This window comes from Typopeltis vanoorti, chromosome 20 (assembly GCF_054136105.1).
Source record: "Typopeltis vanoorti isolate ZY-2024b chromosome 20, IOZ_Tvanoo_1.0, whole genome shotgun sequence".
Classification (NCBI taxonomy): domain Eukaryota; kingdom Metazoa; phylum Arthropoda; class Arachnida; order Uropygi; family Thelyphonidae; genus Typopeltis; species Typopeltis vanoorti.
The window spans coordinates 60280439-60297828 of record NC_143568.1 but is presented as its reverse complement, the minus strand read 5'-3'; the positions used below and the strand labels follow the sequence as shown (position 1 = coordinate 60297828).

At 35.7% G+C, this 17390-nt stretch overlaps 1 protein-coding gene across 2 annotated transcripts in view; it reads left to right on the top strand.

The window, feature by feature from the left end:
- Nucleotides 1-17390, top strand: part of LOC150095475 (pre-mRNA splicing factor cwf19l1) — a 161616-nt gene that overhangs the window by 33364 nt on the left and 110862 nt on the right. For both annotated transcript variants that reach the window (XM_090409920.1, XM_090409921.1), the window contains exons 3-5: nucleotides 5564-5639; nucleotides 5797-5898; nucleotides 10212-10420. In XM_090409920.1, coding sequence (XP_090266046.1) covers nucleotides 5564-5639; nucleotides 5797-5898; nucleotides 10212-10420 — 387 coding nt within the window. The remainder of the gene's footprint in view (nucleotides 1-5563; nucleotides 5640-5796; nucleotides 5899-10211; nucleotides 10421-17390) is intronic.

Here is a 17390-nt window from a genome sequence, read left to right as displayed (position 1 = left end):
AGGTACTGTACAGCCAAGGGTCTGCCCTTTAAGGCATTGTTAGTGCTAGACATTGCCCCTGGTCACCCTGCCCACTTGGATGACTTTCACCCTAATGTTAAGGTGGTTTACCTTTCACCAAACACCACAGCCCTTTTGTAGACTATGGACCAGGGTGTTATTGCTTTCTTTAAGGCCTACCACCTCTGCATGACATTTGTTGTGGCTTTCAGGGAAACTGAAAAAGACAGCAACTTAACCCTCAAAGACTTTTGGAAATCGTATAGCATTTAAACATTGAGCACAGTGAAGTGAAGCTGACAATGGAAAAAACTGTGTCCCCAGTTTGTGAATGATTTCCATGGCTATGAGGAGACAGTTGAGGCTCACAAAGAAGGTTGTTTCCCTGGGGAAGCAGATGAATTTGGAAGTGGAGGCCAAAGATGTCACAGAGCGTCTGGCATCTCACCGGGAGGCGTTGTCAGCAGAAGACCTCATTCAGTTAGAGAAGCAGCTGATTGAGGAGGAGTAAACAGTTCCAACCCCTGAACCCAGGAGATTCACCACCAAGGTTGAGGATGGGCTGGCCAAGTTTGAGGCTGAGGATCCCAACACTACTAGGTACACAAAGGTCTTCCGAGGGGTTGTGGATTGCCTGCAGTGTTATAGGGAGATATACGAGGAGAAGAGGATGGTATCATTCCAGACTAGCCTGGAACGTTTTTTCACGAAGGTAGAGAGGCCTGCAGCAGGTGCTGTACCTCAACTGTCTCTTCAGTTCATCTCCTGGCCTCTCCATCTTCTTCAGTTGCACCTGCAATATCTCCTGCACCTTCTGCAGCCTGTCCTGCCTCTCCATCCTCCTCCTTCCATTAAGTCAGTCTCTCCCTCCTTGCAACTCCCCTTCCAGTGTGCAAGCCAACCACATAATAAAAGGTAAAGAATTGTTTTCATTTTTTTTTTTTTTAATCACCTGTACAGAATGTACAGTTACATTTGTCATTTTGGGGATTGTTCTCATTTTTATGTTTGTTTTTTTATTACAGTTTCATTTTTGTAATTTTTCTGTACTATACAGTAATTATGTTCTCCCTTTCATTTTCCTATGGCCTAATTCTGTTTCTTGATATATACGTATGACTTTAGGGTGTTTTAGGTTAGGTAAATAACTTAAGCTATGGTAATTCCGACTTGCATCGAAAATCGCCTTATGTCGGTCTGTAGGAACGGATCTCCGACGTAACTCGAGGACCCCGTGTATTTACAATACCTAATTTTTGCAATATATGGTGCAATGAAGAGAAATGTAGATAATGACCTGTATGAGTAGGCTTACAGTATATGTTAAGAGAGATTCTTCCTTCTGCTTTTTTCGAAATTAGAACATCCAGGAAAAATAATTTTCCTTTATTTTCAAGTTCTAAAATGAATTTGATTTTATGGTGGAAGGAGTTAATAGATGAAAGAAAATCATGTAACTCATTGACATATTTATATTATGAAAACACAAGTTCTAAAAGAACTTGTGTTTTCATAATATAAATATGTCATCTACATATCTCCACCAAAGTGAAGATTTAGGATTTGTAGATAGCAAGATATCTTTTTCAAAGTTTTTCATGAATAAGTCAGCATGTGGAGGAGATAGAGGCCTTTCCATTGCAAGGCCAGATAGTTGTTTGTAGATTTTCCCATTCCATCAAAAAATTGAGTTTAGACAGTGTCTAAATAGTTGAGGGATGTCTTGAGGGAACAGATTATCTGTAGGTGACATAACTTCGTCCACTGGAATATTTGTGAACGATGATGCAATATCCAGACTAGTTAGAATGTCCATTGGGACAAGAGCTCCATGCTTTACATAGATGACAACTTCAGTGCTTGCAACATCAAAGAGGCTACGATGGTAATCCACTCACAAGGCACTCTCAACAGAAACCAAGGAATAATTTTATGTGTCATTTGGAAGTCACCTATTAGATCTTTCAACACATTGGACTTTCTACAATTGGATTTTTCTGCAAACTATCGTGCACACCTGCTGAATGATGACTAATCCATGCCAGCTTCCATGCTCCATGTGTTTCTGTTTTTACTTTTATTTTTGTGTCATGGTTCCTACATATTCAGTTTTTAGTTATATAATGATTCATATTTACCATTTATTGTATTTTTGTTCATCATCAAATTCCTGCCATGTTCCCTCATTTGGTGTACAGGATATGATAGTACTACATGAAAAAATTACATCATTACTAACTTCTTATCTACAATTTTTTTCCAAATCAGTCTGTTACTTGTCAAGACTCCAACATTATCGATCTTATATTTCTATCATCTAAGGCACTTTGTACCGTATCAATCCACCTATATCTTGGTCTTCCTCTGGGTCATTTTGCTGCCATTCTTGCAGAGAACACTTGTTTTGCTAATCTTTCTTCGCCCATTCTGTTTAAGTGACCTTACCACCTGAGATTAACTCTGCTAACGCATTCCAGGATGCTGACAAAGTCAAGTTCCTTTCTAATATCCTCATTTTTAATATGATATTGCCATTGGTGCCATCTGTTCATGCCTATAATCTTTCTTAGGATTCTCATATCTGCGGTCTCTAGTCTTTGGTCAAGTGTTTTACTTCTGACCCAGCTCTCAGATCCATAAGTTAAAACTGGTTTGAACACTGTTTTGTATATAGCTAATTTAGTGTTCTGACTAATTTCTCTCTTATTCCATATGAATTTATTCATTTGACTTCCCATCATACCAGCTTTGCTGATTCTGTTGTCTATTGCTATATTTAGTTTACCATCTTCAGTAAAAATTGTGCCTAAGTAGCTGAAATGTTTTACTTGTTCCACAGGTTCTCCATTCACAAGACAGTTGATATTTTCAATGATTCCTCCTGTTTTCATTGTCTTTGTCTTTTTATTGCTGAACTTCATACCATATCTATTACAACAGTTATTCAATTTAGTCAGGGAATTTTGCAAACTTGTAGCAGATTTATTTAGAAGTATAACATTATCTGCATAAAGCAAAGAGCTGACATTAACATCTCCAATTTTCATATCATGTTTAATATCACTTTCCTTCATAATGTGATCCATATAGATAATGAATAACAGAGGGGGATAATGTACATCCTTGTCTCACACCAGATTTAACATTAAACAATCTTCCTGTACTTATTTCATTTCTAACTGTTGACTTACAACTGAAATAAAGACTAAGTATTGCTTGATATATTGCCCCAATAAACTACACCATATAACCGTAGCGTATTGAATAGCTTCTCTCTTGGCACCTTGTCATATGCCTTTTCCAAATCGACAAAACTTAAATACAGATCTTTGTTATATTCCCATGTTTTCTCGACTATTTGTCGTAAAGTGAAGATCTGATCCTGACAGCCTCTATTTGGCCTGAAACCAGCTTGTTCTTCACCAAGCTTTTCTTCCACAAGTCTTCTCAACTGTTTCTCAAGTATACTTGCATAGATCCTGGAACACTCAGTAGGGAAATACCTCTGTAATTCTCACATTCAGTTTTATTTCCCTTTTTATATATGGGTACTATGAGAGCTCTACTCCAATCATCGGGAATTCGTCCCTCTGTGAAGGCTTTCTGAACTATGCAGTGCAGCCACTGTAAGACTCTTATACCACCATACTTCAGCATCTCTGGTCAAACATCATCTACTCCTGCTGACTCTCCACATTTCAAGCCTTTGAAGGCTTTTTCTTCAAGTATTCCTGACTGCATGCGTGGTCAGTGTTTTTTACCACTGTGCTGTCATCACTGCTTGTTTCATTTAGCAGTTTTTCAAAGTAATTACTCCATACTTCAAGGATATCTTTTTTCTCCTGTTTTCATGTCACCTTTATCATCTCTAACTCCTTTTACAGCACTCTTTCCTCCATTTCTGAGCTTCTTCAACAACCTCCAGAATATTTTGCCACCTTCTTGATGTTTATTTTCTATATTCTTGCCAAAGTCCTCCCATTACTTTTGTTTAGCTAGTTTTACACACTGTTTAGCTTTCTTACATTTGTCTCTGTATTCTGTAAGAGTAAAAGCTGACTTATTTGCCAGGAAAACTTTTGATATGCTTTCTTCTTTTCCTTCACTGCCTCTTTAACTTTCTGTGTCCACCATGGAGTTCTGATTTTTCTATCCTTGCAGACAACCTCACCACATGTCTCTCTGGCTGAATCACTCAGGGTTTTCTTCAAGGTTTGCCACTGAATCTCCAAGGTTTGGTTGCTGTTCTCAAACTGTTTCATTTTTTCTTCAATAATCTTTGTGTATTTTAGTCTACAGGTCACATCTGAGAGCTGCTCAACTTTTATCCGCTTTAAAACTTTCTTACATGTTATTCTTTTCAATATGAAATTCAATTTTATCCTGCTCAGGACTAAATAGTGATCACTTCCAATTTCAAATCCTCTGTACACTCTGGTGTCCTGCACCAGGGAGAAAATATCATTATCAACAATAACTTAGTCAGTGAGACTTTTCTTATTCCTAGCCTCTTCTCTCCATGTGAATTTGTGCACATTTTTATGTTGGAACATGGTGTTAGTAATAACCAGTCCATGTCCTGAGCAGAAATCCAACAGATATTTGCCATTATTATTAGCTTTGCTCTTTTCTCCAAATTTTCCCAAAATATTTTTGTATGTCTCACAATCATTTCCTACTCTGCTATTTAGATCCCCAACAAGGACCAACTTTTCCTTTTTCATTGTGTCAGTTGCAAGGGTCAAAGCTGTATAACTGAGAGGAGACCTCCACATAGCCTTTAAAGGAATGCGGAGAACCGACCAGGGCTTCTGACCTAATGTCCAATCCTCACCTTCTCGTGGTGCACCCTGTTGGGTATCTACTTGGATACTGAACGAACGAGGATGGGCTGGTAATTTGGGATTTAGCCAACCAAATTGTATTCTTATTGGTTAAATCAAAATAAAAAATGGTAGTACAACATGTATATTTGTTTGCTCTTCCAAATCCAGATGAAACTGGTAGGTTTAATTAAATAACTATTATGATCTATAAACCAGTGTTGTTAATTGTTACCTCCCAGTTATTTGTTACATTCGTTTTTGGTCAAAAATATCAACATGCTCATCAATCACATATATTCTTTTTTTTTTTAATTTAAATCACTGTTTATTAAAAAAAATAATGAAGAAAACATTATTTTACTCTAGAAAAATCTGGTGTATGTTATTTTATTAGCATTTGTTTTTTAGAGTATAATGAATTTAATTCACTATATTTTAAAAGCTAACTTGGAAAAGATAAAAATAACTTCTGAGAACAATAAAATTTAGTATGGAATATATATTAATTTGGTATATTTTTCTTTTTCCTTTTGAAGACCAGTTAATCTTAAAGCAATTTGATATGCTGCTTTTTTTTTCCTTCCCCTTCCTCCACTTAAATTACTACTAAGCCTAAGAATTAATATTAAAAAAAAAAAACAGAGAAAACTAAGGTAAAAGCAGGAATCATATGAATTCTGTTATACTTCATATATTTTATGATTTGGGATTTATTTATTATTTTATTTTATTTGCAGATGCTTTTGTGTGCTGGCAGTTTTTTTGGAGATGATAATCAGGAGTGGGAGTCCTACAAAAATGGAACTTCTAAAGGTATCCTTTTTTTTCTTAGATTAATTGGCAAATCTTATTTTAAACCATTCATATTTCATTTCGTTTCAGATATTAATCATATATGTTATGTGGTTATTTTTATTTTATTTTACTTACTGTGTCTTTATATTTTAATTATGAAATCCATTTTCTAAAGTTCCAGTTGCAACGTATATCCTTGGGCCATGCAAACCTGAGCATAAGCAGTTTTTCTCCACATTAGAAGGATGTGAAATTTGTCATAATATAACATACCTTGGTAAGTAGTGTACTATCAGTGTTTTTATACTTTGAATCTTCCTTGATATCAGTAGCCTAGTTTGAGTTGTATAAAGGTGATAAGTAACTTTTAATTTGTCATGTGTATCAGAATATAGAAAGCTAAAATATAATGAGGATATTAAATAGCCATCATCATTTTAAAACCAAATAAACATAAATGTTTCGAATTTTACCAGTCTACAGAGAGCAAATCTTATTGCTGAATATCGGAAACAGTAAAAAACAGTTTAGTCATGGCAGACAAGATATGTTTATTTGTATCACAGTTGAGACGAAGCTTCTCAATCACTTGATGCCTATTCAATACAATCTGCAGAAAATGTGTATAAATAGTTTATTTCCAATAATATAAAAAAATAAATATGTAGCTACACTTTGCTGATACTTCTTTTTCTTACTGTGAAATGAAATGTTATTTTCATTTGATGGTTTCTACTTTGTGGCATGGTTAGGCTTAATGGCCTTGCTAGTTTTCTACTGAGAATGACACTTCAATGAATAGAGCTTCATTCTCTGTACAATGGGATATTGTTCTGACAAGTTAGCTTAATGTTTCAACTAACAAGAAAATTTTCCCATAGAGACAAATTTTGTAAAGATGCTTAAATGAATTTAAACCTCTTTACAGATGTGTGGTTCTTGATACTTTTTTATTTTTTTTATTTTACAAAGCATGCCATAAAGCATTCCACTTCTAGTGGAAGATGCAATCTTGCTTTTCCATGTAGTCATATACTGTGCCATTCACATCTAGTGAATCCTCTTAATTTTTGATCATTTATTATTTTGTGAACTCATGTTTGCCTGGTTGACTGAGCGGATAGTGTCTCTGTTCTCCAAGCAACATACTTTGGGTTTGATTCCTGCTATGGCATGCATGTTGTGGAAATCTTTAGATGATGGATGATTTTCATCACCCATATGAGGCTGCTAACCAGCTTATTAGAGGCCCCAAGTGGTTAGAAAAATACCATTTCGGTTGTGAGAACATGGGAATCAGAATGTGCAAACTCTTATCCTATTGTGATAAGTTTGCAGGCTTTCACAGGTGAGCTTCCAGTTTTGTTGTTGCAGTGCAGGGGTATGATGCTACAAAAATGGAGCATGCTGACCTGCAGACATTTACAGTATGAGTTACAATGTCTTAAGCTAGTTTGAGTGAGTGAATTCTAAGCTGCAGTAGTCCATTGTAAATACACTACTGCCAAACATGTGAAGCTGCATCCTTGTCCTTGTTCATAGATATTATGTCAGAGTGGGACATAGGTGTAAAGCAAACTGATCACCTAGATTTAAATAATATATATATATATATATATATATATATATATATATAACCCACTATAATTTAGAATTCTGCATTGCATATTATAAATATACTGCAGATTATCTGAAACTGGAAAGAAGACTTGAATAAGTATGACAAATGTTATGTCATCCACCGAACACATAAGCACATTACATAATGTATGGTAAGAATTAATAACTATTAGTTAATGTGTAGGAATTAATATGACTAATAGCTAATTTTACTGTTAATGGAACTGTTGAATTGAGGATAAGGAACATTATAGTATGTTGGAGCTCTATTGAGGACACATTATGGAAAGAGAATAGTTTCTCTCTCTCTCTCTCTCTCTCTTTGTGCATATCCAAAAATCCCTCTCCTCTCACTACATGGACCTGATCTGTCTTAGTCTGTTACCTAATCAACAAGAAATGTATGACAATCGGTGGTGGTGGTGGTGTCACTGCAATTAAAATAGACCTATAATTAAAAGAAACAACACATCAACCAGGAATATACAAAACACGCCAAAATCACTCAAAATAAATAAATACTTTTACATCCATTTTACCAACATTGGTGGGATATAAATGCCAACATAAGTTATTTATATTCTGTCAAAAATAATTGTTTTTGACAGAAATCCAAATTACAGCTACAACAACCACAGTCCACCTTAAATGTTTAAATCACACTTTCACCACAAGGATAGTGACCTGCCTCTGTGAGATCAGAAATAGCTTGCCAGAGAATGCTAAATTTAGAATCCTTTACTTTTGGCCTCCTCTAGCTTAGGTTTTCTTGCTTTATTTGATTACATTTACCTGTTATATTTAATGCTTTCCAAATACCAAAAACCACTCTAACCTTTTCATCTTCTTATCCATTAAGCTTGACTTAATCCACCTATCCAGATAGTGAAGGCATATTCCTAGGCAACCTTAATGCCTACATTTCCAGATGTCTTTTCTTTTCTGCCACTGCTGACCAAACTAGATGAGATGCAAAAATATTTGCAATAAGCTGTGACCTAACAGATATTGTACATCTACCAAACACTTGACAGTCCTCTCACTTTTCCAATACCCTTGATCTTTTATTAACCAGTTCTCCTTCCAGTTACTTCTAGAAGTAACTGGAAGCAGAACTCCACTCATTAACTCAGATTACAATCTTGTACAGCCTTCTGTCCCAGAGCATCCTCTCTCTCTCTCTCTCTCTCTCTAGTCCTGTCTAACTTTGTATCCTTTGGCACTACAAAGATATCAAGTCAGATGACTTCTGGTGGAATTTCTACTCTTCCTTTTCATAGTCAGACCACTGTTTTGAACTAAACATTTGCCCTGAGTGAGTCACAGAAATTTTCCTCACTGGTGTGAAGGCCTTCATTCCCATTCCATCCAGATGTCTCACCCACCTTCCCAGTCATGTTTAACCCAAGGTATATTAAGCATTTGAAGAAAAAAAATTCAGTATATCTAATTGGCTTGCAAAAAAAAACAACAAAAAAAAAAACTTTTTCATGTTTACTCTCTGCTGAAGCATGCGGTGAATACACAGTAAGCATCAACAAATTGAAATCTAACTTCATCAGGACCACTAGCAAAATAATTCACTTTCGATCTATAGCAAAGGCTATTGGATGCATCTTCTGCTCACCAATACCCCCCCCCCCTCTCTCTTGCTCACTCACTCACATTCAGATGGATGGCACAGCTGTTATAGTACATAGAGATAAAGCTGACTCATATCATCCTTCTCCTCCAACTTTCTGCATAGATGACCAAGGCAGTTTTTTTGCTTCCTAGAATACCAGAAACAGTGCAGTTTCTGGTATTGTTGGCATTTACCTTGTTATATAAAAGCAAACATGTATCGTACCTGTTCCAAAAAAATAAGATAAAGGACTTTTGTCCAAATACTGACTGATCACCATCATCTCAGTCCTCTTTAAAATAAACTCATGAACAGTCAACTTCTCCAATGATTTATCTAGAGACCTATCAATTAATGGATGACCACCATGGATTCTGCCACTCTAGATCTATATCTGATCTCTCAACCTACATTAACCATCATTGAGTATTGACCATGGAAAGGTTTGGAGAAACATGCACTTGTTCCTCTTGACATTTTCTTCTTTTCAAGAGACTGCTTTTCACCCATTCAGCTACTAACTCTCTCTCTCTACAAATCCCAAATCTGCTCATCCTTAGAATACTGTTCATATGTTTGGAATGATGCAACCAAAACCTCTCTAAACATTTTGATACTGTTCAGAGAAAAGTGATTAGACTGCATTTCAACCACCATGTCACAGATTCCCTGTTTTAGCTCTGTATCATTCCTCCACTTTCTGTTGTGCCTGTTAAATCAAGAGCAGCAGCTTCCCAGCATTTCTTTTCAGTCCAGCTACAAACATACTGAACCTCTTTTCCTTCATCAGAAATGGACCTCCTTATAAAGTGTTTCCAACAGCACAATCTCCCATTCTTCAAGAAAAATGTCAATAGATTTCTTCTTTCCCAACCTTCACCCTCATCCCATACTGATATGTTATAGGTTCTTCTACCTCTTACGTATAGAATTGATATTAAAAACAAATTTGTGTGCTAAATGTTCATAACCTAGATACTTGAATCTCAGAATCATTGACATAGACAAACAGTCTTTTATTGTTGAAACCATACTAAGCTTTGATTAGTGTACGTGTAGAATAAAATTGCACAGCATACGTACCACTGGAAACTAAACTGAGTACATTTATATAGGTTGGAAATCTTGCACTTATACATGCTCCTATAGGAATCATGAATTAAGGCTTGATGTTTGCTGAGCCCACTCAGTGGTGTGATTAGTATCTTATCTTGACAGTTTACTGAGCTGTGAAGATACTGTAACTCATGCTCAGCCTTTACATGCGTTATAGAAACATATATTATGTTGACATTAGCAAATGTGATAAGACTGTATTCTTATTTTATTTATTATTTTTTTAACAGGTTGCAAGGGTGTTCTGACTGGTATTTCAGGATTAAGTATTGTTTATCTTAGTGGTCTAGAGGGCAGCAATAAAGATTGTTGTCACTATACTGTCAAAGATGTTGAATACCTTCAGTTGCCATTCCTAGAGGGTGGAAGATCTAGAGGAATTGACATTTTGTTAACATCTCAGTGGCCAAAAGGAGTAACTAAATATGCAGTACCTCCTGTGAGTATCATAATCCTTAAGAATGCATTTAATATCTTCAAAATATCAAAAGTAGAATTAAGAGAAAGTTAATGTAGATAGAGAGAGAGAGAGAGAGATTAAATTTTAAAGGATTAAAGAAATTTCTGTCTTGAATAATGTGATCATTCATTAACCAGATTAGCAGCTGTATGTCATACTAGTAAACTAAGTGTGGTATCGAATTATGGATATTTCACAAAATCGAAATTTTGATTGTCTTAACAGTAGAGTTTCATGTTGTGTGTATGTAGTAAATTATGTTTTATTCCACAGAATGCTATGATATTGAAATATGAGGTCTGACACAAAAAAAACGAGACTAACCCTATAGCTTGGGAATGGAAAGTGGGAAGGGAGAGACAAAGTGATGGTTATAGAGCATGTTCTAACCTGTCACCGCGAGACAAGGCTCAACTCCATTGCTTTACTCAGTACGAGTGGACGCATGTTCAAATATAGACATTTTCTTACCCTCGGTTGGAAAATGTTGGAGTGCAAGAGTAAACATCAAGTTTTTTGTGAAACTTGGTGTGAAATGGAAATTTTTCAATTATTGACTGAGGCTTATGGTGAAGAGTTGCATGTCTTGTGCAAGTATTTTTGAATGGCATAAACGATTTTCAGAAGGCAGAGAAAGTGCGAAAGATGATGATTGCTCAGGCCGCCCACGCAGAGCAGTTACCGATGACAACATAAAAAAGTACAAGATGTGATTTGAAAAGACAGAAGGTTGAGTGTTTGAGCTGCAGCTGAGAAATCTGATTTGGACAGGGAAAGTGCTTGACACATTTTAATGGAAGAATTGAACGTGAAAAAGGCTTGTGCAAAAATGGTTTCAGAAATGTTGTCCTACAAACAAAAAGAAGGAACTGTGTTTGGACCTTTTGCAACGCATTAAGGATGAACCAGATTTGTTAAATGCGGTAATTACTTGTGATCAAACTTGGATATTTATGTATGATCCAGAAATCAAGCGACAATCAATGCAGTGGAATTCAGCAACATCTTCAAGACCAAAAAAAAGCATCCATGAGTCGTTTGAAGTTCAATGCCATGTTCATTGTTTTCAATATCCAGGGTATTGTAATGGCAGAGTGGGTTCCCAGTGGCCAGACAGTAAATCTGCCTTGAAGTTTTGACAAAACTGCAAGAATGCATGAGAAGGAAATGACCAGAATTGTGGAGAAATGGTTGGATTTTGCACCAAGACAATGCACCAGCCCACAATGCTTTGTCTGTGAAGCAGTTTTTAGCTAATCACAACATCACTGTGCTTGAGCACCCACCTTATTTGCCAGACCTGGCTCTCTGCGACTTCTGCCTCTTCTCAAAGATCAAGTCAGTGCTCAAAGGAACCCATTTTTTGTTAGAAGATATAAAAGCAAAAATGATGAAGATCCTCCACAGCCTTTCAGAAAATGATCTGAAGAATTGCTTTGAATGTTGGCAGCAGCGTATGCAGCTGTGTGTCACCTCAGAAGGGAACTATTTTGAAGGGGATCGTAGTTGATTTTCTCAATTTGTTAAATAAAAAGAGATAAAGGCACAATCTCATTTTTTCTGTGTCAGACCTCATATATCTTTACTTGGTATTTGGGACAGTAACTCCCTACTGCAGTTGAGGATGTTGTGTGATTTGAACTGTGATTATAAAGACAATGGGTTAGCCAGCCAGATATGAAAATGGCAGGATTTTTTTCATAAGAAATTTGGGTTTTTCATCCTACAAACTGCAGAACAATCAAACCAACTAAAGAACACACGATTAACAGATATAATGCAGTGATATCATAGCTTCAGTTTCTTTGGCTGTAATTTCAGCCGACCTAACTCATCTCTTAGTATTAGAATGTATTTAATGATTTCCTGAAAAATATAAAATAAAAAAACTAAAAGAATAGGCAGGCTTTGCCTACCTGCTCTTTCCATGTAGCATCTTGTTAAAGACAGTTGCCTGCAAACTTCGCCCATATTTATAAACTGGAATGGAGGCTTCCAGATAATCTATTAAGCAATTTATTTATTTTTTCACTATCAGGTATGTTCAGTGAAAGCTTGAATAGTGATACCAAACATCATTGGTTTAGTATGCCATGTTATTGTTGCAAACTACAAAGAGATGCAGATGTTTGTATAAAATGCTACAGTTGCAAAATGTGAATGTGTAGTAGTACAAAACACAAAGATAATACCTGCTCTTAACATAATTTTGCAGAATTAACAAGTGGAACCCATCATGGGAATGTGCATGTAACATTTCTTCTCTTTTTAAAAAATAAGAAAAAAAAAGAGAGAGAGAGAGAGAGAAAGTTAGCAACAAATTAGTAGGTATCGAACAAAAGAACTGAGTAAAATCAGAATTAATCAAAATAGAAACAAATAAAATAATTCAACAACTACATCAAAGTCCAGAAGAATTAAACAAGAAACAAGTGGAAATGTGAAACATAAGCAAACATGATAAACTAGAACAGGAAGGAACATCAGTGGAAGTTATTATTATTATAACTGTGTTTCCATGGAGTCAGAAGACTCATCGTGGGAGATCCAAAGTTGACACACCAACCATTTTTCACATAATACCTATCATACTTCTTAAACTCATTCATAGACAAAGCACTCACAACCACCTCTGCCAATTCGCCACCACTCCAAGCAAAAAATCTAGTCCTGACACCCTTGTTAACCACACTCTTACACAATTTCCAGGGATGAACCCTCATTTTCTCCCTTCCTACACTGTACTTGAAATTCTATGAAACTCCTTTAATAACTATATGCTTCTATCATATCTCCTCTCTTACAAATGTCAGCTAGTGTTTGGAGCTCACAGATCTTCAATATTTCCTTATAGGAAATATTCCACAGACCTGCAGTGATCTTTATCACTTGCCTCTGGATCTTCTCCATCATATCTTCATCACCAAGGAATCCAGGTGATCAGATCTGTGTGCAGTAGTCCAGATGTGGTCTTATTAATGCCTTATAAAGTGGAACAACAACTTCCCTATTCCTGCTTGTCAGTGTGTTCTTGAACAACCATGTAATTTGATGTGCTGTTTTATCAAAATTTGCAGTATGCCCTCTAAAAACTTAAACTGGCAGCCAAGTTTTCAGAGCTTGATTGATGTTTGACTAATGGCATTTCCATTTTCAAGCTAACAGATTTCAATTCCACTATAGGCATGAATGTTTATGATATCCTGTATGACTTTATGACCATTTATGGAACGTTCTTTGTTTCTCTCCCCACCACCTTGAGCCACTCAGAAGCCACTCATTCATATCAGATCTGATCAGTCTCTTCTAGCATAATCCTACCAATATAATATGACATTCAATATCTCATCACACCAAAGTGCATGAAATAACTTATGTTTACTAACATTGAACTGATAGCCATTTTCACATGCCCACAATTCCAGCCTATTCAAATCATTCTGCAAGTACTGCATATCAGCTGCATTCCAGATTACTCTGCCTATTTTTGCATCATCAGCAAATAGTATTGTCTCCTGTAAAATCCTTCTCGATGTCATTAATGTATAAATTGAATAACAATGGACTAAGGACATCCTTTTGTTACACCACTGATTACCTTAAATTTTGAAAACTCATATCTCCTATATACTACTTTTTTGATATCTGTCAGTCAGCCATCCTCTTATCCATGTTAATATTTTATAATACAGAACCATATTCCAATTTATGCAAGTCATCCATTCTATTGCATAATCTCAAAAACATCAGATATTCTAAGCCCTTTTGTATTTCGAGGCCTGGAATATTGAAAGCTAAAAAATGAAATTGGCAAAAGTGGAAAAGATTTAAGAAAGCAATTAAATATCTCTACTTCCAGGCAGGTAAGCAGGAATTGTTCCAAAGAAGAAGAAGAGAAAAAAGAAATCCTTCAGCAAGAAGTAAGCATTTTTAAAAATGTACAGAATAGTGTTTTTTCTGTGATTTCTATCCATGAGTGGTGCCAAACTTATAGTGCATTAAAGAAGTAGGTGGATCATGGCTTATATAAACTGGAACTCCCTCCTACCCCTAGAGAACAGGCATGGAGCATTTTCAAGCCACTTCAGCTTTCCAGTAAGCAGGGTAGTGGTCTCACACTAGGAAATGAAATTCGTCTGTCACCTAGGCTGTTATTTGATGTGGATCAAGAAATCCAAAAAGGATGTATATAAATCAAAAATAGAAATAGACAAAAGAAGGCAATCAAGAATCTTTACATTTCTCCATGAAGTTGGCATTATTTTTTCCTCCTTTTAAGACAGAAGACACCGTAGTTCATTGGATTCCTGATATGTACCCTTGGATGGGGGTGGGTTGGAATATTATGATAGCACTGCATGAAAAAGTTACATCATTACTAATTTCCTGTTGACAGTTTTCCTCCAAGTTAATCTGTTATCTGATGAGACTCCAATATTATTAGATCTTATATGTGGTGGCTAATAAGTCATGAAGGGGTTTAAGCATTTCATAACTTTTTATTTATTAATTATTTATATATATATATATATATATTTTTTTTTTTTTTTTCATTATGAAATACAAAACATGCAGATTTTTTTTTTTTTTAGTTATAAAAAACCACATGTAAATGTCTCATTTTCACCATACCACCTGAGATTAGCTTTGTTAATACATTCTTTAATGCTAACAATGTCAGATTCTTTCCTAATATCTTCAATTTTAATCTGATACTACCTTGGATGCCATATATTCACTTTCCTGATTTTTCTCAGGAGTTATCTTTGGTCTCAAGTTTTTGATTAAGTGTTTTTTTTTTTTTTTGTTTTTTTTTTTCTAATCCAGCTCACAGATGCATAAGTTAAAATTGGTTCAAACACTGCCTAGTATACAGCTAGTTTAGTGTTTTGACTAATTTTCCTCTTATTCCACATAAATTTAGTTGCTTGAATTCCTACCATGCCAGCTTCGGTAATTCTGTTGTATATTTCCATATTTAATTTGCCACCTTCAATCCTTTATACTCTCTCCACTATATCAGAAGCACCATGCAACCAGGAGACCAAACCTCTGCACCATAGTCCAAGTGAGGGCTTATCAAGGCCTTGAAAAGAGGTGGAACGACTTATCTTTTCATGGCAAGGTTGTGCCTAAAAATTGTGCTTGAGCACATGAAATGTTTTATTTGTTCTTCAGGTTTTCCATTCAGGATGCAGTTGATGTTTTCAACATTTCTGCATATTTTCATTATCTCTGTCTTTTGGAGGTTGTCAAGATCTGTTTTTTACTTTATGACAAAGAGTGGAGAAATCATGGGAATATGAAACGAATCTGTACTAAAATTTTGTAAATCTGGAAAAGGCATATGACAAGGTGCCCAGAGAAAAGCTTTTCAAAACACTATAATTTTATGGTGTAAATGTAACATTGTACAGAGCAGTGCATTGTCTATATTTAAGTTGTAAGTCAGCAGTTAGGACTGAGAGTACAAAGAGATGTTTGATTAAAAATCAAGGGTAAAACAAGGATGTACATTACCTCCACTCTTATTCCTTATCTATATGGTTTGCATTATTACAGAAATTGGCATTAAACATGATTTTAATATCACGTCTAATGCCAAACTTAGTGCTTTGCTATATCAGATGATGTTGTAATCCTAAACACAACTAGTATAAATATCCTGGATACTTCTGCACAACCTGTAAATACTTATAGTGTAGCAAATCATTTATCTTTCCAGTCAAAAATCAGCCACATGTAAGCACACACTATGCCTACTGTGTGAAGCAAAGATGGTGACAACAAAAGAGCACCTCATGTCTTGCCAGCACAGCACTGTCGATCGCTGACATATCCAATAATAATTCAAAGTGCTACAATTGTAAAATTGGTTTAAAAAAAGGGTATATTGTAGGATTTCTGTTGCCACTAACTACATGTTTCCTGTGTAAAAATAGATGAAATGACACACAAGGTATTTATTGACCTCAACTAGCCCTTTTTCTGTTTGTTGTGCCTCCCTTCTGTAAAACAGCTTCTGAACTTAGGCAAATGAGCCAAAAAACTTGAACAGCACTTCAATACCGATTGAAACTTTTCCTCCAAAATTCGATCACCAGAAGCTAAGCTTGAACTAATTGATGATCAGCACCACAGTTCAAGTTCACCCCTGCCTGCTAATGAACTGTACGATTTACAGCAGTACATGACTCGATTGAGGCCCAAAACAAAAAAATCAATCCTGGTATCTCAGACTTTCTGATGGAAAATGGCAAATCACTAAAAGAAGATATCACCAAATTAGCAGAAGAATACAACTTTGATTCTAGAAATATCGTCAGGTGTTATTGTTTCAGACCCTTAACTAAAAGAAAGGACAGAACAAACTTTCCACTCCACATAAAAGTGACTTGTGACACACCAACAAGCACATCTAAATTAATAACAGCGATTAACAACAAGTTCAAAGACACTTGCCCCCTAATTGCACATATGTGCTTGACCAAACCTAAGATTTGTCCGGAGAGAGAACAAAGACATCATCTTCAAAAACAACTAGAAGAAAAGTGCTAAAATGGATAAAACAATTGGATCATAGACTACAAACAAGATAAATTAGTGCAATGCAAAAATCAGTTGACGCTACTAGCAGCCAATATGGAGACCAGTATGCAGACACTGCGTAGCTAATGTTCAAGACCCTCGCTGTTAAATATGTGCTCCATAGAACCTTGCATATACACTTCACTAATATCCATGGCAAGGGCGAATTCTCCATGCTTACTGCGCAAGCTCATTAATTGAGAAAGTAATAATATTTATTTGTTAATAAATGCATGCATTTATAAGCATTCCATTTAGGCTTTTATTTTTGTAGACAGAAGACGTTTTAAGCTTGCACTGCAATAATTGAGCTTTGCGTTGTGTATCGAAGGCCAATGCTTGCTCGTCTAGTCAAAGCTAC